Source organism: Anser brachyrhynchus, assembly GCF_964034855.1.
Source record: "Anser brachyrhynchus genome assembly, chromosome: 1".
NCBI lineage: Eukaryota > Metazoa > Chordata > Aves > Anseriformes > Anatidae > Anser > Anser brachyrhynchus.
In genome coordinates, this window is record NC_137694.1 from 24633847 (window position 1) to 24657925 (window position 24079).

Consider the following 24079-nt stretch of genomic DNA (forward strand, 5'->3'; position numbering starts at 1 on the left):
GGTTAAACTAAATATATAACTATAACTGAGAATTGGACCCCTTGGATCTCAAGAGAATAGTGTGACTATACTTGAAATGCTAATTTACTTCAGCGTTTTCAAGTGTTGTAGCCAGATGGGAGACCAAGTATAATACCTATGTGGGTATTTTCAGAAAAAGAGCAGATAAGAGACGACCAAATACTTCAAGGTTCTCGCATGAGATATATTTAACTATGTATTTATCGCAAATCTTTGCTTTCAATGTCCTAACTCTCAAATCTCTGGGGATATTGCTGTGAGGAAAGCAGGTAGTTGTTTTTTATGCATATGGGAACTAATATGTAAAGTGTAAGACCTTGCATCAGAAAAACAGTGTGCTCTTGTTAAAAGGCACAGTTTGTTATTTAAGTTTTTAGAAATGTGGTTTGGTTTCTAGTATTTGAGAGAGACAAAATGTTTCTATAATCACTTTGAGTAAAAAGAGAATTTTTCTTAGTTTCTTACTGGCCACTAACAAATTGAGCTGCATCACGTGCCTTGATTTTGATAGCTTATTAGAATCTCTTTTAGTAGCAAAAACTTTTTCTTTTCAGTCAGCATGCTGCTGCTCTCCATCTTGATCTCCCTAACAGCTGAACCCTTCCTTGTATTTTGCTGGTCAGTGTTAGAAACATTAGTAATTTGTACTCTACATCAATGTTAAAGAAATACCCTGATCACTAAAAATTGTTGAGGTGGCTCAAAGACTTTATAATTGCTTAAATGGTATTTAAATTGTGAGCCTCAGGACAGCATTATTTGATTCATTATAATGTCCTTCTTTTCAATGATAAAATGATAAACATTTTAATTTTCTGATTAAAAAGGTACTCTGCACCAGCCTATTTAAATCATTGCTATTATCTGAAGTTTAGAACTGGTATTCTGTTTTGTGTGTTCTTTCTGCCCAAGAATTGAAATCAAGGTAATGGTTTAGTGGTAGACTTTTGTTGCTATGGAACTATTCATTATCTTATGATATGGGATGCGCAGAGCAGAGACAAAAAGATTGGATTTCATAAACACAATATGAAGCTTTTAATCCTTTCACTCCTACTGAACATTTCATGTGACACACTAGTTTTCAGTACATTTTTTTTTATTCTCCAAATGCATGCACTGGATATATTTGAAATGCTTTCATGAAGATGAAGACAGAGCATGAGTGTGCATGTGTTTGTATGTGTGTATGTGCATATAAAATGTGTTCACATATACTGATGTGGTGGGTCTATAATTTTTCCTATCATGCTTTTTGACATACCAGATTTTAAATATATTATAAATAGATAAATAAATATTGCAAATCACATAGAAAGATAATGTGCTTTGCTTAATTATATGATGTTTTATGAGGTATTTATGGGGTACACAATTATTTTTAAAAAGGTAGCACAGAAGAAGAGTTTTATGTGCCAGGCAACTAGGCAAATTCCTGGGTAGGTGGAATTGGCTGCAAGGAAATGGAGCCTAGTCCTAGAATTCACATAATGAAAGAAGGGGATGAAGAAGCTGGTAAAATCTTTATGGCATTAGATTTTCTAGTCCAAGTCCTGTTCGTGGTCCTCATATCCCCTCTATGAAGAGCTGCTTTTCATCTGCACTGCACGCTTCTAGATGGTGGAGTGAAAGGAATCTCCATAGCTACATGGATGGGGAGGCAGAATAGGCATTGTCCCATTTACAAGACTATTCAGGCTCTTACCCTAATGTACCACGGTTTACAGTTAACAATCATATAAGAACACTTCATATTTTGGAGAAGAACAAGCGAAAAAAAATTCATTGCAGGCTTCATCAGCTAACAAATTTGGAGGTGGAAAGTTCATGCTGTGAAGAAAGACGACGAGATTAGTAAGATTTCTTTATTTATTTATGTCAGTATCTACCTCAGCTTGAAAATACCGCTCTGGGAAATAAAAGCAGACTGTGAGGCAGTGCACAGAGGAAGCAGAACAATGACAGGGATAAGATCTCTCTAGGGGAAATACTAAGAGCCTTTAGGGGCTAATGGAGGAATTATTAATTGGAAAGCCAAGCCTGCTCCTGGAGAGGGAGTGTGTGTGCATGTTTGCTTGTGAACGTGTGTGATCTAAAGTGAAACTTGCACTTCAACTCCTGTAGGGTGGGGACACCAAGCTTGAGACAAAAGAGTTTTAGTAAAAGGAAACTACTGCTCCAAACTGGCAAGGACAGCTGGGGAGCTCTCTGGGTAGAGAAAGAGGACAGGCAAAAAAGACAATTTATGAAAGCAGTCTGTGTAGATATGAGAAGAAACAGGGGATAGACTCAAAAAAAATCTAAAAAATGTCCAAAAGATTGCTGTGCTGTATTGAGGTGAGTGAACATTACACCAGGACAAAGACCAAAGCTTGTCGGTGAGAAGGTATAGATGGGACATGATAGACTTGATAACAAAGGAAGAACATGTGAAAGCAACGTAGTAGTAACCTCCTGGAACATTGTAGCTGGTCTTACCTCTGAGAGTTTTCCTTAAAGTAAACCTCTGTCTGGAAAAACAAAACAAAACAAAACAAAAAAATACCCATAACCCTCTTGCTTGAGTCAGAAAATCTGCTATTGCGGTGGCTGAATCTGAAAGAGAAGCAGCTTGATATCTGCGACAAACCACAGGTAATGAAAACTGAAAGACCAAGGGCCAAAAGGTAGATGAAAGCACAAAAATGCAAAAGTACTTTCCAAATTGTGTGATGTAGGAAGGATGGTGGGAGACAGTACCCTACTTAACCTGATGACACACATACCAGGCAAACATTTTGATGGCCCTTTGATGGCTAATCTGAAGATGTAATTCTTGAACAAGCAGAGAAATGCCGTGGTGGTCTCACACTGACAGACAGCTGAGCTTCACCACACTGCCCTCTCACTCTCCTCAAATGGATAGGGGGAGAAAATATAATGAAAAGGGTCTCCTGGCTTATGATATGGAGCAGTCTAAAGGGGGAAGAAACAAAACAAAACAAAATAAAACAAAACAAAACAAAACAAAACAAAACAAAAAACAAAGGCTGTGTGGAAGCAAAAAGAGAAAACAATTATTCTCATCAGCAAGCGATGTTCGGCCACGTCTTGGGAAGCAGGGCCTCAGCACATGTAGCAGTTGCTCAGGATGTTTTCACAATGAGAGCCACCCTCCTCCTTCCCCCTCCTTGCTTTCTTGGCAGGGTGTGCCGTCACAGGGTAAGGAATGTCCCCTTGTCCAGGGCAGGTCGGCTGTCCTGTCCCTGTCCCCTCCCTGCCTCCTGACCACCCCTCCTGGCATTTTGGGGTGAGGGGCTGGAGACAGCCTTGGTGCTGTGCCGGCACTACACAGCTGCAGCCAAAGCTTTGCTGCGGTGTCGCTGCTGTGCTAGCTACACATGCACGGTGCTGTACGGGATGCTGTGGGGAAAGCTGACTCCATCCCAGCCAGACCCTGTACAATATTCAGCTTCCTGAAGATCATCTTCTAGTGGGGCTGCAATGTTCTGTCTGTCTACGGAAAACTGCAGGCCTACAAGATTTGCCACTGGAATAACAGACAAGGGGACTGACAGAGTTACAGCTGGGCAAAACACATGCACCTTTCCACATCTGATATTACAGAGGCGCGAAGAGGGACAAGCAGGCCGGCTTCAAGCAGTATTCCACTCTTCTGAAGGACTTCCTGAATTCCCTATTTAATTCTGCGGATCCCACTGTGTACATTGAGGATTTGCACAGGAAAACTGTGAAGCAAGAAAAACAATGCTGTTATCAGAAATATTTTTCCAAACAGTTAACATCACAAATGTTGAAAGCATTTAAATTAGAGCAAAAATTATTATGCATCTTATCTATTACTGTTTCTAACAAATAAGAGGGTGCAATATAAAGCTGCTAAAGTGGAGTTTTTTCTTCCATAATTCTAGCACGAAGGTGATTCCAGTACACACATCATGATCATGATCTGCCCATGTTCCCTACATGTCCCCCACAAAGGGACTAAACTCCCTGCACTTTCTTTACTCTTTTGGTTCTTTTCATAAACAGAAGAGCGTGGTAGATACTTCATTACTTTTAGGACTGTCATATCTTCTTCCTCTTAGTAGGTTGATTCTACTCGACTGTACAGAGTTACGAGCTGTTATGGACCTTAGAGGAAACAAAGGCAATGAAAATAAGTAATCCCCAAGACAAATCTGTCACTCCTTAAAGAAGCACTAATAATAGAACTATTCACTGTGAAATGGCAATTAACGTACCTACATCCCACATAGCAGGTCTGTTTCCTCACTCCTCCTTCGCAATGACAGAACTGAGGATCAAAATGACATAAACTTGGTATTTACCTCTTCTGCAGACAGTGTCAGGTAGCAGATGCTGGAGGTGACATCGTGACCAGAAGAAGAGAATCATCATCAGACATTTGGCCTTCCTGCTAAAGGTGTAAGCAGCTGCCTGCATGGAGGTTAGCAAAACCTGGGAAAAAAAGTTTAATTAGATATGAGTATTTGTAACCAATCTATGCTTGATACGCACCTTTGTATGAAAAACCACGTTACATTTAGAGAATCAATTCTCACTTTAAACAACCGTGGACAGCCATAAACCAATTTTGTTGTATAGGCCAAAATGTGCTTCTCATGTTACAGGGAAGCTGCCCTTCTGAAACCCAGGGGAAATGTGAAAGGAGTAGCTTCTTCCCTTGAAGAGCTGAAGGTACTCTGTTATGTGTAGCTGATAATCTCTGTTGGTTCAGTTCTGAGTGCTTTTGATCTCAAAGAAGAATTTTGATCAGAGTACAGGAAAATCTAGTGGCAACTGAACCATGAACACGAACATGAACTCCATTTTCAGATAACACACTGTCTAGCTAAAATAAACCTTGTTGTTTATATATGACACATTCTTACATTTTGGTGGGCTGTCATGATAAACCATAATCAGCGAAATCCACTTATTATACATGGCCATATTGTATAAAGTGATTTGCTCATTTAATTTATATAGCTGAGGTCACTATTAGCTTCACTACACACAGGCCGACAACTGGAGTGGTTTTATTCACATGTGTAATCAAAAAGGAAACATCTTTCGGTATTTTTCTTACTAGACTCAGGAAAAAAATGGAAACATGATAATTCTTTATATGCCTCTTCATCCATTTATGTCCTTGTTAGCTCTTTTTTAGTGCACCATAGAAATTAGGAATGCAAAATACTCATTAAATCATGTCCTGATTTTTACCCACAGCTTCTGGTGACTTAGGAATTTCCCTTCCAATTTAACCATAGTTAGGTTACAGCTAAACCACTGAACAAAACAGAAAACTAGATTAAAGAGTAATTTCTGTGTTTCGCTATGCACACAAATTGGGTCAAAATAGATTCTCCTTCAAAGAAATGAATCAACTATTCTTTTCCAAAGACATTCCAGCATTGCCATGTTATGACATCCAGGAATCACCCTGATCACACGCAGGGGCACGTTGGGGACCTAGTCTGGGGACAACTGGTTGTTATTCTTGGATAAAATTTTGGTTACAGCTCATGCTTCAGGACCTGCTCCAACATGTACTCCTCAATGGTGAAGCTGAACCCTGGATATTAAAGCAACAGTCCAACATGCATTCTCGCTCTTTTCATTAGCAGTAGTGGCTTAAGCAGACTTCTTTCCCTCCTCCCATCCCTGCCCCACTTAGTACCCACGCCTGCACACACCTTCAGTTGTGTAGGATGCTGCCTGCTGAGTTGTACTGCAATATGAAAACTGACCCCATTAAAAACTTATATTTTTTTTTCCCCTCTAGCCTGTTCAGTTCTATTTTACTACATGGCTACACAGATGGTTTTGCCAGCATAGAACTTGTCAGCATTCATTGTATACACTTCTTACTATTTTCAAGGTTTTGCTGAAATCATATTTAAGTCATCACTGATTTAAAGGATGATAAACAATCAAGAAGGTTTGCGAAAAAATATGACTCAGGAATCCCTGAATTTCTGTTTCAACACTGATCTGAATGTAAATCAGGAGCCAAAACATAATTTTTGTATTAGTTTTCCCAGCTTTGAAAAGGAAGCAATTCACTTTCTCATGCTGCTGAATTGATAAAGACATTAGTGGTACAAAAGCGGAAAGTGCTAAATAAATGCAAAAGGCTGTTGTTTTTTGTTGCTTTTCTTTTCTTTTTTTTTTTCTTTTCTTTTTTTTTTTTTTTTTCTATCTAAGTTCAGCACTTTCTGACAGAGACCAACTGCTCCTGGAGGAGATAAGGCAGGGACAACCATTATTTGCTAAAGGAGCTTCAGAAGCAAGGTTGCGCTTTTAATGCAGCTATGGCATAATTGCCTTAATGGCCTCTTTAAGCACTAAACCCTGATTCTTTCAAAAGAAGGCCCAGGTTTTGGTTTTATTCACACTACGGATCCATACTTAGTGGAGGATTGCTATTGACTTGAAAGCCCTGCTAATGTGAGCAACGGTAAGTCTAATTAATAGACTCAATGAAGATTCTTATGGATGTATATTTCTGATGGATTATTTTAGCTGAGCGGCTGCAGGTTCCTGCAATGAACCTAGAACTTGTCTTCTAGCGAGCCACTTCCCTGATCTGATATTGCAGGCTGGTGTTTTCTGTGTTTGTGTGTATTTGCATGGCAATTTAAAAATACTTATGTGAGGTATGAGGAATTAAGAGAATGACTTAAAAGGGCACCTCAATTTGAATCAGCAGTCCTAGTATGCACTGAAAATGCAAAAGTAGTATTTTTTCTGGTGAATATGGTCACTATTGTGAATTCTAGTGGGTACAAATGTGACCAGATATACCCTTTGGAGTTACTAAAAGCAGAAGGTCTTTATTCAGGGGTGCTGTAAGCCCTGGGAGATGGCAATTTCCTCTCCTGGGCGATAGGAATTTAAATATATTCTCTATGTGGTTGTAAAGAATACAACACTGTGCTGTTCAGTGATGTCTAGTACTCTGCTGTGAGGTCAGCATTCACAGTGGCAGTCAACAGCCACTGCAGGTAGTGGCTTTTGAATAAAAGGTCATGTTTTTCAATAGCCTCATTCTGACTGAAAGCCTGAAAGCTTCTTGGAACTTCTTGATCTCTGCAGTATAAAACCAGAATTAAATGGGAAACAGAGTTTGACAGGTAGATACACAGTCTGCAAAAATCTCTTCAGGATGCCAATTCCCCTGTTCATTTGAGACCTGGGGAGAAATCCTAGCCCAGCAGAAGTTAGTGCGAGTTCTTCATTGACTTCAATGGATTCAAGGTTTGTCCTTGATACTCTAAGAATAAAATCTCTGAAGCCCACCTCTCTCTAGGTGCTCTGGGAGTTTATTGTTACCATAATGGAAGTCAGCACTCCCCCCACAGTGCTGAGTAAAAAGCGTTCCAGCTGGGTAAGAGTCAGACCTTATAATTAGGGATCGTCAGACAGATGGAATCACAGTCCAAACGAAACAGGAGGTATTTATTATAGAAAGCAGCCCCAATTACACACTAGCATGTTTCGTAAAACCTCAATTCCAGTTTTGCTTTATTGTTTTTAAGCAATTCTGCCTTCCCTTTCCGGAACACAGTACACAGGTGGAATCCATCTCACCTGGCTTTACACCGTCACAGTGTCAGAGCCCGCCGGTCACTTAGGCTGCCTTTTTCTCTATGGAGCACAATGGGCACTTTTGGAGTGCAGTTCACCTGGTCTATTTGAGATGAAGGGAGAGACTTAAACGACTGCTTTAAAGTTGGGTGCCAATAAAATTCTCAATCTCCATTCAGAGAGAGAGGAAATCTGTAGCGGAATTTGAGTCTCCCAGAGGCATTTTGGCAGAGGATCTTGTTCAAGCCCTTACTTGCTCTGCTCCTTCTGCTTGCCCGTACATTTCTGCTAGATACAACCCGAGACACCCACATATATCTCTGTGAACAGAGATAGATGGATCATTGGTTTATATATGTTGGAAAATGGTCATATTTTGGCCCAGCCTTAGAACAACATATGAAAAGGATCAGTAAACCAAAATGTACAAAACCTAACAATTTACATTTTAAAATTTTTTTATGAAGAACACTTTGACTCCAAATGAAGTGGCTTATATGGAATTTTAGCTAAAATTTTGTTTAGCTCTTTTATATACACATGAAGGAATCTCAAAATAAAAAGTTCTTTGAAACAGAAATGTTTTGAAAGGGAAATGCTCTGGTGTTAAGAAATGGTTTTAGCCTCTGCTTTTTTTAAATGAAGTTCTGTGTCTAGATATTGCTCCTGTTGAGCTCACTGGAGCTTCAGAGCTGTTTATAACCAAGCAATATCCTTAAATGAGGAATCAGCCTACCTTTCTTACCTACAGGAGCCAATCCAGTAGGTAGGTGTCTTGTCTCTAAATCATATCATGACCCCTCAAAGGACAGTGGGGACTTGTAAACAATTTTTTCATTACCATCACACTCAAAGGTGACTCAGATATAAGACCCTTCAGTTATAGGCAGCCATTTATACAAACTATCTTCCAGTGCAAAAACCTGAAAGAGGCTTACCGTACAAACCCCAGTGTTCTAGAGCTTGCGCTACAGTTGTATGCTTTTAAGTTGATGTTTTCAGTGACACTGCAGGTTTCAGAATGGCCCCCAGCTTCTCAGTGGAGTGCTCTGAGCATTTGGCTAGTAGCCAGACCGGAGCACAGGGCATAAGGGAGAACATGTGCATGTCGTTTCCATTAGAAAGGCCAACCTGGCCTGCCAACCGTGCTGAACTCCTGGAGAGATCTCACAGCTGACAGCTCTTGGCAAAAGCAGACAGCTCCTTTCTGGGCAGCGTTAGGTTCAGGAGCCTTCTCCCGGCACGCTCCGCGCAAATCTGTACATACCTTTCTCCATGCATTTCCTCATAGCACAAGGCTGGGCTCCCAGCTCAGGCCTGGAGAATTCCAGTGCAAGGCAGAAAACATTGTGGGTTTAATCCTTTATGTCTCTGGGTTCAGATTCCTATCTGTGAGACTTGGAACAGTACTGAGAAATAATTAGGCACTAAACCCATAAAAAATACTGTAGAAAGTCTCTGAATAACATCTTACTCAAAGAAAGAACCTGCAAAATTTTTTGATGCTTACAAAGTAATGAAAATCATCTTCAGTAGATTGGTTTGTTTTCCAATTCATTCAACAACCAAAGCAACTTCCAAAATACTTTCACTAATTTAATCAAAGCCAGGATATACAAGCATATAATGGTGTATTCATCTGTGTCCTTTCTACTAGTTTTCAGTATGAAGTAATCAGTATGATGAAAAGACACAAAATGGTAAGGTTCATCAGTATTGCAAACAGTGTCCCAGCTGAATGAAATTTTGCATCCACCAAATAACTGAACGTTTTTGGAGAAAGAATGGTTATATTTCATTGAATTTTGTGAATGAGTAAGGATAAGAACAAGGAAATTTGCAGGCACAGGTATCATTATATTTTAGACATATAACTTACAGAACTCTATGTGTTTTATTAAGCCCTCAAAGTGGAAATTAGACATTGGGAGCATATAGACAACACCCTTGTGCAACAACGTTTCCTAGAGTAAAATTTTGGGAACAAGTGAAAAACTCATTGTGTCTCACAACCAAGGGAACATAGGACTCTTCATTTCTCTTACTGCTTGACTGGCAAACCTATCCTTGTAGGTTTGTATCCTTACTGCTTGTATCAGGAATAGTGTAGCCAGCAGGACCGGGGAGGTGATCGTCCCCCTGTGCTCTGCTCTGGTGAGGCTGCTCCTCAAGTCCTGTGTGCAGCTTTGGGCCCCTTGTGGTGGTTTTACTCGGGTGGGCAGCCGAGTTCCACCACGGCCACTCTCTCACTCCCCCTCCTCAAAGGAGAAGGGGCACAAAATACGATGCTAAGGGCTCAAAGGTTGAGATGAGGATGGGGAGATCACTCAACAATTACCGTGATGGGCAAAACAGACTCAGAATAGGGAAAGTCCATATTCTATGATTGCTTCATGGAGAAAGGGTGTAAGTGTATGATCAGGAATCTGGAAGGTACACAACATGTCATAAGCTTGTGGATTATTTAATGTGCTCAGTGGCACATCCCAGAACAACTATGCAGCTTAAAGACTGACGGAAACTTGACCCACTTCAGTTAAGCTGTTCCGAGTAATGACATGGATAGCATGTACTCCTTCAGGGCTTATTGGCTTAGGGCTCGCTTTTGTCATGGGTACACTGACCACCCTTCCAGTAGGGAAACTGGAAAGGAAGTGTAGGGAAAGTGTAGTTTGTAGGGATGCCAGCTACATGCACATCTTGGTATTGTTTAAATTAATTCTCGACAAAATAAACCATACCAGGCCCAGGATCTCTGAATCACTGTCAGTGCTACAGTTCTGGTTAGCATAACAACTACCTGAAAGGAAGGTGTGGGGAGCTGAGGGTCGGCCTCTTCTCACAGGTAACTAGCGATAGGACTAGAGGGAATGGCCTCAAGTTGTGCCAGGGGAAGTTCATGTTAGAAATGAGGAGACATTTCTTCTCAGAAAGAGCAGTCAGGCATTGGGACGGGTTGCCCAGGGAGTTGGTGGTGTCACCATCCCTGGGGGTGTTCAAGGAAAGGTTGGACGTGGTGCTTAGGGACACGGTTCAGTGGGTGACATTGGTGGTACGGGGATGGTTGGACCAGCTGGTCTTAAAGGGCTTTTCCAACCCTAATGATTCCACGATTCTATGACTTCTACAAAACAGGAAAAATCATCAGCTAGTTTAAATACGAGAAGCTGTGGATGAAAAAAGGCATGTTTTACAGAAAAGTGAGCAAACAGAGCATAAAGACGCCTGCGAAAGGCCACCTGCCCTCGGGACAGGCAGGGAGCTGCGAGATGGGGGTTCTCCGACCCCCCCCCTCCTTCCAGGAACCGGTTGCGGGGGGGGGGGGGGGCGTTGGGGAGGCGTTGCCGGCGCCCGCCGTGACGCCAGCCCGCGGGCGCTCCCCATTGGCGGCCGGCGGAGGGTGTAGCCGGAGGGCGGCCGGCGGTTGGCTGGCGCCGCGGGGCGGCGGCGGGGCCGTGGCGGCGGCGGCAGCTGAGGGAGGGAGAGAGGGGGGGAGCAGCGCCGCCATGCCCCCGCCCGGCCGGCCCGAGGTAGGTACGGCGCTGCCCGGGGCTGCCGCCGCCCCCGCCCGCCCGCCGCCCTCCGCGGCTCGGCAGCGGCAGCGGCAGGGGCAGGGCATGGCGGCAGCGCCCGGGGCCGGGCATGGCGGCAGCGCCCGGGGCCACGCTTCGGGGTGGCGGGTGAACGGGGCTCCAACGGGAAAATCCGCCCGGGGAAGGGCGGCCGGCCCGCTCCGCAACCGTGTGCTGCCGCCCCGTGCCTCCCTGCTGTTTGTTTGCTCATAATTTTATATCATCTTTAATATATATGACTATTTTTTAATATATGTTACTATTATTTTTAATGTATGCCCCTATGTTTTAACATATTATGATTATTTTTAATGTCTATATTTTTAACATATTTTAAATGTATATATCTATATTTTTAACATACTATTATTATTTTAAATGTATACCTCTCTATTTTTAACATATTGTTATTATTTTTAATATATATCCGTGTTTTCCCCCTGCTCTGTCGCCCGGTGCTGTTGCAGTGTCGGCGCCAGCCCCAGCCGTGCGGCCGGGAGCCGCTCTGGGTAAGCCTGGGCACGCACTGGAGGCCTGGCTGCGAGCTTTGGGCCTGCCAGAGGTCACGGGGAGTGTTTGCCTGCCAGGCCCGTTCCCCTGTCCGGCTGGAGGTCCCTCTTGGGAGCAGCGTTTTTCTCCCCGAAGGTCTGCGGGGTTGGGTGTGGGCAGCCAGCTCTCCGTGCTGACCGCCTTCGCCGTTGTATTGCAGGGTAGCAGTGGGCAACCAACTTTCCTCGAGCTCCACGAGGCACATGCAGGCTCCCTGAGGACCCTCTGAGCGTGCTGAACTGCAGCGGTGTCAAACAGCCCCGGCCTCTGGACAGCAGCTTGTGCAGGTGGACAAGCGTGGTGACGGTAGGAGTGCCTCCGCAGAGATAGCACAGAGGACTATGTGCTCCTGCTCATGCCTTCTTTAGCATACTGGCTTTTCTCCTTAAGCAAGCCTGGAGTTAGATGGGGCCTTTTAAGGCTTAGGTTTAGATTGTTTTACAAGATTGAGGCTTGAGGACAAACAGGATTTTCCAAGTGATTGGGATATCAGAGGTTCGAGTAGTTATTTCCATCAGTTAAAATTGCTTTGAATAAGAAATTCACATCTTTAAAGCCCCCATGTTTGAGATCCCTATCTTTTAATCACACGAACACCTGAAGTCCTTAGTCTCCCAGGTATGTGGTGCTGACACCTTGCCATTCACAGCAGAGCTGAGCAGCGGCATATGGGAGTGAAGGAGAAAAGAGAGGAAGTAAAAGGATAATCCTCTGCCATGGAATCTCTCGTAAGGAAGCTTTTCCACTTTGCATAAAATTGTAATTAGGAAGAAAACATTCCACTCCTGACCACATATACAATCTCTGCTATGCAAATGGCTGTGGTCTCTTCCTTATCTTCCACGGTTTTCAACTTGTGTAAGAATTAGTTGTGTACATATACTTAGCATTGGTTTCACATGCTGGACTTTCCCTTCTTTCTTTTCTGCTTGCGTTACAACCTGTGCTCTACTTTTTTTTTTCAGTGTATTTATTGCTTACTTGTTACTGCTTTTGATGCAAGCTTTGACAAGTGGTTGGTCTTTGCATGCTTATGCTGGCAATGTATTGGTATCTTTAAGTTTCCAGAATTTTTTTTTTTTTTTTGGAAAAAGCAGCGCAATTAAAAAGTTGTTATGATGAACGCATTGAAAGCCTTCATTTACAGCAGGACAAGCAACTTGTTTCTGTAAGGCCACCCCAGCAATCTGAGATGCACCAAAGTACCCGCTGGCTTAGTGCCAGTTAGGAATGAAAGCAAATTCCTGTCTCACAGAAGTAGGGTGTAACTAGAGTATAAAGTACCTGGTTTGTGTTTTACAGCAGATGTTAAAGGAGACCAGAACTTTTGCACAAATGATGTTTGAAGCATCTGTCTAGCAGTGTTATTTTACTCCCTTGTCTTTGCTGCCATCAGGCTTTACCATGCTGCGAGCCTTTAGTCACACAAACGGTAAGTGTGCGTTCCATCATGCCAAGTGTCGGCACCATCACAAGTCTGTGCTGGCAATCAGGAGAGAAGACGTTAACGCATGGGAAAGGAGAGCACCCCTAGCACCAAAGCATGTTAAGGAACTGACACAGATGGGATACAAAGTCCTGGTGCAGCCATCAAACCGGAGAGCCATCCACGAAAAGGTAAGGTCCCATTCTGAGTTAGATAAGCAAAACCATAGTTCGGCTATTAACCATAGTGCAGGAAAAGTAGTACTCGAAGGATGCACATGAGAAAACATATCGCTCGTTTTGTTAAATGAGGAGTTGTCGTGTCCTAGTGTAAAGAAAAAGGACTAGTTTGTTTAGCCTTTTAATGTATTTAATTTTGGCACATCAGTGGGTTTTTGGAGTTGTTTTTAATGATTACTTTCCCTCTCATCTGTCTCTGAAGAAGTGCTAGGTGCTCTTGAAGTAGAGACTTGGGGATTCATTTAAAACTGATGGATTTTTGTCTTCTGTTTGTATGGAGGCAACACTGAAAAATAAACATTAAAAAAAAAAATGAATTATGCATCTTTCAATTGTGAATCCCACTCCTGCTTGAATCCCATTCCTTGTGTAAAATCAGAAGAGAAGTTATTTAATGCTGTGGGCTTCAGGACTGAGAGCTTTTACAATTCTTGTAGCAGCAGTAACACCGCTCTAAGGTATCTGAGCCAACAGATGAAAACTGAAACATAAGTAGGGAATTAGTGATCACTTGCACTATCACCCTTCAATTAAGACACAATGCTGGTTTTCACCAAAGCATGGATCACATTAGATACACAAGTACAATGTTGAAGGCTGGAATTTTAATATGTTTTTGAGATAAGGGAGAGCAAAAGTAAATTTTCATATGGAAAAACGTTTTAGAATTTGGTCTTCAGTGTGGACTTACACAGTTTTATAAAATCACCCATCATCAGGCTCATTTGTCAGATTTCTCTAAACTTATTTCCAGGCGTTTCAACACATTACAAAGGACTGTTCATTACTGTAATATTATAAGATAATTAACTGTAATAAAATGTTCTCTTTGTAGTCTGTGAATTTAAGATGAATGATTTTGCCAATATACAACTTTTGTTTTAGCCTCATGTAATAGGATATTAACATGGAAATTCAGTTCAATGTTTGATACCCCTTTTGAAAATGAGGTTTATGTATCACATGCAGTAACTGGTTTCTACTTCGTAGAATTTTCCATTTGTCTTCTGCTTGAGTTGCTTTTGTGCTTAGAGCTATGAATACGGAAAGAAACAGAAACATATACTTGATTTTTGTCTTTTATAGGACTATGTCAAAGCAGGTGGCATTATTCAGGAAGATATTTCTGAAGCTTCTCTGATAGTGGGTGTGAAGAGACCTCCAGAGGAGAAATTAATTCCTAAAAAAAACTATGCCTTCTTTTCTCACACTATTAAAGCCCAAGAGGCAAACATGCCCCTTTTGGATGAGATTCTAAGACAGGTAAATGCTGTCAAAACAAGGACCAGCATGGAGCTCAAAGTAAACTTAGTCCTGGTAGAAAGCTTGCTGCCTTGTATGGTTGCTTTCAACGTGCATACGCGTAGACAGCTGTTGAGGACCATTTTCAGTATCCCTTCTTGGAGCTGAGTATTTTTTGCGCTGCAGATCTCTTGCTTGCAGTGCTACTGTGTGTATGTGCATAAGGCAGATGAGCTGCGAGCATGGTGTGCTCAGGAGATGTTTATGCTGCGTGAACACAGGCTTGCGGGGAGTATCGGTCCTTACTGAGGGATGCAGGCAATTTGCACAAAACAAGCAAACCAAGCAAAAGCAACCTCTTGGCCACTGATGTGGCCTGCAGAGGTTGGAGTGGCCTGTGGGGGTGCTCTGTGCCAAGGGTGAACAGGCAGGGCAGAAACTAATGTAGTTTTTACGTTTTAATTTTTATACTTAAATTTTGTTCTGAATTATTTGCCTTTCTCATATATTCCTATCAGCCTCTGTTGGGAAGGATGACAAAGGCATATGAAAAGGTGGTTCCTAGGAAAGCAGTGTGCCACTGACTGTGCATTCACTGGAAATTTTAATATTCGATTTGCTATGTATTTTCAGGAAATTCGACTGTTTGACTATGAAAAAATGGTTGATCATAAAGGAATGCGAGTTGTGGCCTTTGGAAAGTGGGCTGGTGTAGCAGGTATAGTGCATAAAGTAAAGGCAGGCTTGCAACAAGTAACTTCCTGTAATACTTCTGGTTCTGTATGTCTCTTGAACGCTGGGGCTTTGCAATGCATTTTTAATTGCTGTATTGCTTTTAAGAGCTTTTTTGCTTTCTGGTTTGTGCTGCCTGCTTTTGATGAGACTATGTGTCAAATAGTCCCATGGATTCCTGGCAAATCTACTATTTTATGCTGTTTTGAAGCCCCATTCATCTGTTCAACTAACTTCATATTAAGGTCAACTGAAGAGAGTTTTGAAAGATACTGCTGCTGACCGTCCTGTGGTTTGAAACAACTTCTGTTGTTTCTTCGGGAAGCTCCCTGTGTTATCTCCTTCTTTGGAATCTGGTGATGTGTTTGCATCTGATAAAAGGATATCCAAGTATTAAATAGTGTTAGAACAAATAATGTAGGTCAACAGCAGGCTTAAGGTTATGGCCTGCTATTGAATTTCTCCTTCTCTAAGGAACATATTAATATTATCTCCCAAGCAAAAATATCCAGGATGATGTTAGACTTCAGTCAGTCTCTGCAGTTTCTAACTGTGTATATTTGTAATTAACACTGATGGTGTGATTTCTCTTTTTTTTTTTTTACCTATAGGAATGATCAACATTTTGCACGGATTGGGATTACGATTTTTAGCCCTGGGACATCACACTCCCTTCATGGTAAGAATATAAGTGTATTTTTCTTTAGCAAAATGAGGTACAGGCATTGGATAATCATCAGTATTTGAATGTGGCAAATATCCTATCTAATGGTTATGTGCCTTTGATTTCAGCACATTGGGATGGCACATAACTACAGAAATAGCAGTCAGGCCGTGCAGGCAGTACGCGATGCTGGGTATGAAATTTCTCTGGGATTGATGCCAAAGTCAGTTGGGCCCTTGACATTCGTGTTTACAGGCACTGGTAATGTTTCTAAGGTAAGAAGTCTGTCTTCAGGGTGAAATACTATATTACTTTTGGTAGAACTTCTTGGTATTTGATACGTCAGGTTAGATGGGTTAAGATGGGTTCATTTTGTTTGCTTGCAGTTCAGGTTTTTCAATGCCATGAGAATTTTTAAGTACCCTAAACAAATGCCTTTAACATGAGATCATGCCTGACGAGGCTGACTATGCTAACTTCTTACCATGACAAATGGGTTAAGACTTACTCCTCCTGTCTCTCTTCCCACCTGCGTGATTTTTGTCTCCCTCTCTCCCCTCTGGGCTCACAAGGTGTGTTGAATCAGTCTGTTAAATTATGGGGAAAGAATTACCTTTCTAATACTTGAGGAGTTTTTATCTCTTTTTCTGTAACATTGATGTGGCTTACAGATGCCAGACTGGAGCTGTTGTCTAGGATGTAGGGAAAAGACCCGTACTTTTGGCAACAAACACCAGTTAACAAGCCTCCAGCTCTAAAGTGAAAGCATTGCCTATGTAAATGAGTGCCTTCTGGAAAAAAGGATGGCTTGTCTGAAAGGCCCATGTTCTGCGGTCACGGCTCTTTGGGAAAGTCATCTTGAAGTTCTTTGCCTTTAGAACAGCCTGGTCGGTGAGGAGTGGCTTCAGGGGTCTTCTCTAAAGAGAAACTGCTCCTCGGAATGCCAGCAAAGCCATCTATTGTGGCTGAGTTGAGGCCTTTCAGCTCTGCTGTTGGAAATATAAAACAGATGTTAGATTGTGGGCCAGGCATTCTGCAGTAATGGGGAATGATGTAAATTCCTTGTGTGTAGAGTCCTGGCAGCTTTGTTTTGGTGAGTGGGGGTATTTGTGAAACAGCATGTACGTCTCTGAAGATGTTCTCAGGCAGGACTGTCAAGCTGTGTGTGGCATTTTTGTATCTGTTTTCACAGACCAGATGAGCAGTGTTACGCTATCTCTATGTTCTCTGCTCATTCTGAATCCTACTTTTGCTTTACAGGGTGCCCAAGAAATGTTCAATGCTCTGCCATGTGAATTTGTGGAACCACATGAGTTAAAGGAAGTTTCCCAATCCGGAGGTATGCTGTGATGATAAACATGATTAAAAACATTGGAACCCCTTTCCTACAAGTATAACAGCTAATTATTATTGTTATTTTTTCCTCAGACCTCAGAAAAGTTTATGGGACAGTGTTAAGTCGTCACCATCATCTTGTAAGGAAGCATGATGGAATGTATGATCCAGTAGACTATGATAAACATCCAGAACTCTACACTTCTCGCTTCAACACTGATGTGAGCATCTCTTCTGTTCTTTTATGAAAGGTTTTCCACAGAATGTTGGTAGCTACTACTCCTTTGCATATTTGTTGATTGAGAGAGAATTCATTTAAAACATTAGACCCAGAGCTTTCAACTTTGTAAAGTACTAGATGGGAACGTCAGGCACCTGTACCTTTCTTTGCAGATTGCACCCTATACGACTTGTTTAATTAATGGCATATACTGGGAACAACATACTCCTCGCTTGTTAAGTCGACAGGATGCTCAGAAGCTGCTCATGCCAGTTAGATCTGCTGCAGGTGCACCGGAGGGCTGTCCTGAGCTACCGCACAAGTAAGGCACCTCGTTTCACTAGTAGCAATTCTGCAGCATTGAGTCATAATGCTAAGCAGTTTCGTGACAGTGTCTGGCAAGTGATTTTGTTTCTTATGTTGTTCTTCTTGCATGCTGCAAAACGTCTCGTTGATCCTGCTTTTGTTCTGTGATTGGCAGTGTTGTTTTCACAGTTCAGAGTTTCTGAAAACGTCACGGTAGAAACAATTAACAGGTATCTGTCTGCAAAAGTAGTTCTGCACTTGATCCTTGTGCAGAATGCAATATAAACATTCTCAGACATCTGGGATGTTTACCTACTGCACCATTACTGCTAGAAATTTCTATACATGAGCAGAGTTTGCTGGACAAGTTCTTTCTGCCTTCTCTTTTGGCTTGTAAAAGTCAGTAACTGTTTCTGACCAGCTCTGACTTCTGCAGCAGGTAGCTGGCATGCTTCTCGACTTAGTAATAGCTAAATAGCTTTGAAAATGGAATATGGGGTGCAAATCCAGGGTTAGATTCCTTTCAGTGTGGGTAGGAGCGCACCCTTTCTTTAATAGTCCAGCCTATACTGTAATAGTTCTCTACTAGACTGTCCTGAAGATGTATTTTGGGAGGATATGGCTATGTATCCTGGTAAGGAAGCAGGCCTTTGTCTCTTTGCCCACTTGTGACACATTTCTTTCTGGCACCTAACAAATAAAGAATGTAAGAGTTAACATTGAGTAGAGCCAGAGGTTGTGAGTTAGGCTCGTGAATGCACCACCAGTGCCAGCTGTCTGTGAACTGAAAGGAGGCAGCCATCTCGTTCGGTTTCCCCTTATGATGGTGAAGTCATTCTGGCACGGGACTGCTCACTGGCAGCTTGGGGCAAGTGGTAGATGTATAATGAATAGGAGGTGTTGGGAGCACAGGAAATACGGAGAAAAAATGGTGAATGAGTGGATTCCTCTGGTCTTCGAGAAGTTATGGGTGAAATTTGAATCCTGTTCATGTGAATGGAAGTTTTATGACTACAGTAGGTCCAGGTTTCCTTTGCATTTCTGGAGGTCATTGTGTTGTGTTGACTTCTACATTGGGTAAGATGGATGAAACTACAAGGCTCATAATTCTTTTGTTTCTTTTTTTCTCCTTGTTGACTGTTATACCTATGTTTGTTTGTAATTTGGATAATGCTGTATCCTCTTTTGTTTTTTTGATCGCTTTAGACTTTTGGCAATATGTGACATTTCGGCAGACACTGGAGGATCTATAGAATTTATGACGGAGTGTACAACAATTGACAGCCCATTTTGTATGTATGATGCTGACCAGCATATTATTCATGACAGGTGGGATAGCCTTTAGTTTGTATTGCTTTCCCCTGTAATTTGTACAGTGAAACATTATATTGAAAATCATGTACTGAAAACACTTGTGAAACGTGGTGCCTTCCAAGTACCATGGAGAAGTTATTTAGAAGAGCTGTGTTCTCTCTTTCAGTGTTGAAGGCTCTGGGATTCTGATGTGTTCCATCGACAATCTGCCAGCACAGCTTCCTATAGAAGCAACAGAGTACTTTGGTGATATGCTTTTCCCATATATTGAGGAGATGGTAAGATCTTATGTATGCAACAAGGAGGTGAAAGCTTGGGCAGTCTGCTTGTTTGTTGCTTTTCTGGTCTCCTATATATTTTTAAAAGGAATCTGCTGTAGAACATAACGGACTTTGCATTTTAAAAACAAACTTTCTATGTCTTGAGGCAATACTTTCAAAAAGCAATATGTGAACAAGATATTAGGGACTTGGATATTTTAGGGAAGCACCAAAAACTCTCTCTGTAGGCGGGAAAGAGTCTTTGGAAGGTAGCCTATTGCTGATGAACCCTGCAAAAGGTATCGAAGTCTGAGGGGTATTTTGGGCACTCAACAATCACAGTAAGACTGCTGTTTGAATTCATATCTTTTCAAAAAAGTCAAAAGACACTGATCAGGGGCAGGATAATTTTAGATCTACAAGATACTGGCATTGTTGCATGCATTTAAATGTTATTTAAAAACCCGATATTTTACTGTGAAAAAAATATGGGAAATAAAATAATTGATTTTCAATAACTTATTTCCCTAGCTGTTATCTGAAGGCTCAGAACCTCTTGAAAACCAGAATTACTCATCTGTTGTTCGAGATGTAAGTTTTGCAGTTTGGCTGTCTATTTGTCTTCCTCTGCTTTAAAACATATAGGTGCAAAAACCCCTCAAACTTTGTTTCATGTATTTCTAGGCAGTGATTGCATCCAATGGCTCACTGACAGCTAAGTATGAGTATATCCAGAAATTGAGGGAGAGCAGGTAATGCATACTTTCTTAAAGTCCAGTTCAGGACTGTAAACAAACTTCTCTGCATTCTGTTTCCCTTTTGCATTTATTTCATTTTCTGTTTTGGTGGGCTGCTGCTATATTGCACTCTATCTAAATTACTCCTAGCTTGCTGATTATCTTCTTCCTTCATGCACACTGTCTAAATCATTACCGTGTTGTTACTAACTTATACTGAAGTTAGAATGTAGTCATTTTTCTCTTCCTTATGTTATCAAGACTTTCTTTTTTTTTTTTTTAACCAGAGACAGCAAATAACCACATACCAATATTTTTGTGTTCTTCCTGGCCCATTTAAAATGGATGTAACATACAGTCCTTTGAAAGGAATGGCTGAAAAGGCTGTCTAATACAGCTTGAGTCTAGTTTCATCAAGTATTGCTCAAGTGCTATGATGCATGGCATTGTTCTGTAGGTGGATGTATCCAGGAGCCTCTGTGAGACACTCTGACTTTTCATTATACTCCTTTAGCTACAGCTTAGCTACTGCTTCATCCTGACCCTGTTTCAGTAGTTATCTGCCAGTGGTAACATGAAAGAAGTAGCACTGAGTGCATCAAACTAACAAAAGTATAAATAACCCAGATATCCCTTCCCATCCCTCTCCTCCCTGTTATTAACAAACACTATAGTTTACCTATGAAAGATGTTAATTTGAAAGATGTTAATTTGACAGTAAGTGGATACTTCTGGCTTCATGTTCATGGTCAGTGCCAGCTGTAGTATGCATCGTATAAAAATTGAAATTGGTCTGACCACAAGTACTGCATGCACTAGTGGATACTAAGAGCATAGTGTGTTGACTTCTGCATACTGAACTTCTCAGATTTCCTTCAGGAACTTTAAGAAGTCTGTTTATGAACTTGTGCATGATGAATTACATATAGGTGCTTTTTCCACTCAAAGTAACATGCTGTTTGCTTCTCAAAGATGACAGCTTAGAGTTGTTTTTATCTTGTGGTATTTAGTAGATCATCTCAAGAAGCTGTCTCAGTAACAAATTTTCTTATTCCTCACACAGCACAGTAATCTGTTTTTTTGGCTTTCTCCATAATCATTTGCATGGTCTTGTGTGAACTACCCTGAGAATCTGGAGACTTCCTTCCCAAGGGTTTTTTTGTGGGTAGATTTTTGATATTTCTGCAGACCTGTGTATTGCATGTGATGTTCAGTCGTTCATTGGTGTTGCTCACTTAGCTATCAGAAAAACAAGACCTGCTAACACTACCCTCCCTTTACTTGTGAACTTGGGGAATAATGCATATGAAAGCGGGGAGTTTACTGCTTAAAGTGTAATGGTTTAGTTAAAGATAGGCTCTTGTTTAGAGCCTGCAGGAATTATGTGGCTTCTGTTATTAATCTAACAAAGTAGTGCTGTGTCTAGTTTAGTACCTGAGGGCTCTATTTAGACTAATTGCTTATTCTCTTTGAATGTCCATGAACATTTCAAACTTATGCTAGCCAGGTTACATCAGCTGAACCGTCTTGGGTGCCATAAGAATGCAGGAGGAGGTTGATTTACTGAACTTTTTTCCATCCTTTCACTTGCTTCAAACCTGCTACCAGTTCCTCATCCACAGCTGCTATGGCATGCCCCATGAACCCTGTGGACGTCTAAGTATTGCTGTTGTTCAGAGGCTGACGTAACTGGGTTATTTAAATGTGTAGGTAGAGAGTTGGCAATAATCTGAGATGTTCTTTTTTGGGATTCTGTTGCCACTCTTGGTGGATCATTTGGCAGCTCATGTTTGTGCCTGTCCCAGATAGACATGCTGCATTTGATCCAAGTGGTATCTAATTATGGACAGTGGAAAATTTTAAAATAAGTGTGATAAGAAGTTTGACTGCAAAATCCAACTTCCTTTTATTTGGGAAGTCTCCCCTTTGTCAACACTGTTGCTTCAAGCTCCTGCATACCACTACTACTTCCTTTAAATGAAGGGTGGAGTGGAGCTCTTTCTTTTCCTTTGCCCAAGAAGGTGTAGTTGTGGAAAATGTCCTATTAGAATTGGCAGTAGGAGAAGGAAGGTCCTAGGGTTTGTCATATGAAAGGAGATGATGGGCTTAGGGGGCCTTCCGTGAATGGAATAAATCATAGCTTTTTTTTAAAAAATAAGATCTATAAAGCTTGTATGAAGGTCAAAATGTACAGTAACCTATAATAATTAGATAGATTAGACAGGTGATATGTTGGTATGTCCCTTTCAGATTCAATGCTGAGAAGAGTTACTTGAAAACAAAAACAAAAAAACCCTTAGAAAGTAGAGGAAGGGAGAATGGGACATTGGAATTTTGGAGATTAATTCAACCTTCACAAATTCTCAGACACAGGAGACTGGAATGTGCTTCAGACAGACGGATTTTGTATTGATTTAACTCTGTCTACTCAGGGTAGTCTTTCAATACTATTGTTTGAGGCTTTGTGCCCCCAGATAACCCTTTGTACTTCATGCCATGCTTTAGGTCATGTAGTACCACTATTTTTATGCACTTTAGGCGTTGCTCTGGCCAGCTGCAACACTGTCCTTCATTATTTTGGTCATTTTTGAACTGAAAAAACAACCAAAAATTCAGTTTACAGGTGTCATGTAAAGCTCCCAAAAAGTCTGAGGCAACCATTATTTAGTGGAAATGTGGTTAATCCTCTTTTGAGGGCAGGAGCTCTAAGCAAAGTCTGCCAGCTAGAGGTCAGGCTTCTCCCTGTGGCCTGACCACAATGCAGGGTATGCCTATGTAAACTCTTGGTAGATAAAAGGGAGATTGAGGAACTTGTGTATACGCTTCTGAAGTTTCTTTTAAATCTTATCTTTGAAGGCCCTAACTATTAGTTGAAATTTGTTCTCAGGATATGGGGTAGGAAAAACAAAACCTCAAATAACTCCTTTAATTATGTTAAACAATAGGACAATAAAGAGCTTCCTTCTCTTCAACAATAAAAAAGTGCTATAATAAACATTTTATTTACTAAATAGTTTTTAACTGCATAGTGATGAAAATACTTTAAATCAACATTTTTACAATATTAGTTTAACAACATAAAATTTAAGGTAAAAGGAAAACTGTAATGAGATAAAATGCACTTCCTTACTATAATTTATGCATTTCTGAGAGCATATTAAGTAATTGCTGATCTATGTTGTTCTGAATGGCAAAATGAAATGCAGAATCTGATGTGAACACTTTATATTGTAAGTCACCAGAAGAGCTACTTACATTTATTTTGGAAAATAGTAGAGGCATGGTTAAAACATGCACAATGGTTTTAAAGCCTCCTTTTTCTGCAAACAGCAGGAAAAAAAAATATGTACATACCTTAATTGGTGTGTGTGTGTGTGTATATGTGTATATATATATATTGTCTCTGTATGTTCCTACGATGGAGTAATATGAACCTAGTATAACTTAAACAAAATGTGCTTTCACTAGTATGATTTTATGTAATTTAGCAGTTCCATGATGTAAAGTAAGCAAGACAGGGACTGGAATCCCTTGACAAGTCATGGTAGCCTAACATGACATAGACAGCTTGGTGGTCCTTGAGTGATCTGGTTACAGTCATTTGGCCATTGAGGAAAATACAATGACAGCTGATGAAAAAAAATGTCGAAAAACCAATAGCAATTGGAGAAGCAGTGGAGACATTGATGGATTTGATCTTGGTTATATTAGAGGAAGGAAACTAGAAGTTGCAGCAGAACGGTAGCAGTACTAGACAGTTATTGACCAGTTTTGGGTTAGCTAGCCATGAACTTGACTCTTGGTCTGAATAGAGCTCTTGGTTTGTAGACTTACTAAAACATACTTATTCTGTTAGCTTTAGCAGT

The 24079-nt window shown here is 41.1% G+C and overlaps 1 protein-coding gene across 4 annotated transcripts in view; it reads left to right on the top strand.

The window, feature by feature from the left end:
- Positions 1–11005: 11005 nt before the first annotated feature.
- The window catches only part of AASS (aminoadipate-semialdehyde synthase), a 29651-nt gene continuing 16577 nt past the window's right edge, over positions 11006–24079 (top strand). For 2 of the 4 annotated variants that reach the window (XM_080575635.1, XM_080575637.1), the window contains exons 1-14: positions 11006–11147; positions 11899–12044; positions 13135–13355; positions 14490–14666; positions 15279–15363; positions 15989–16056; positions 16170–16316; positions 17302–17380; positions 17470–17597; positions 17770–17918; positions 19109–19231; positions 19383–19494; positions 20008–20067; positions 20161–20228. In XM_080575635.1, the coding sequence (XP_080431761.1) occupies positions 13143–13355; positions 14490–14666; positions 15279–15363; positions 15989–16056; positions 16170–16316; positions 17302–17380; positions 17470–17597; positions 17770–17918; positions 19109–19231; positions 19383–19494; positions 20008–20067; positions 20161–20228 (1409 nt within the window). In that variant the 5' untranslated portion in view covers positions 11006–11147; positions 11899–12044; positions 13135–13142. Of the gene's footprint in view, positions 11148–11674; positions 11699–11898; positions 12045–13134; positions 13356–14489; positions 14667–15278; positions 15364–15988; positions 16057–16169; positions 16317–17301; positions 17381–17469; positions 17598–17769; positions 17919–19108; positions 19232–19382; positions 19495–20007; positions 20068–20160; positions 20229–24079 lie in introns of those variants that run through there. The other 2 variants (XM_080575636.1, XM_080575638.1) reach the window with 2 other exon arrangements.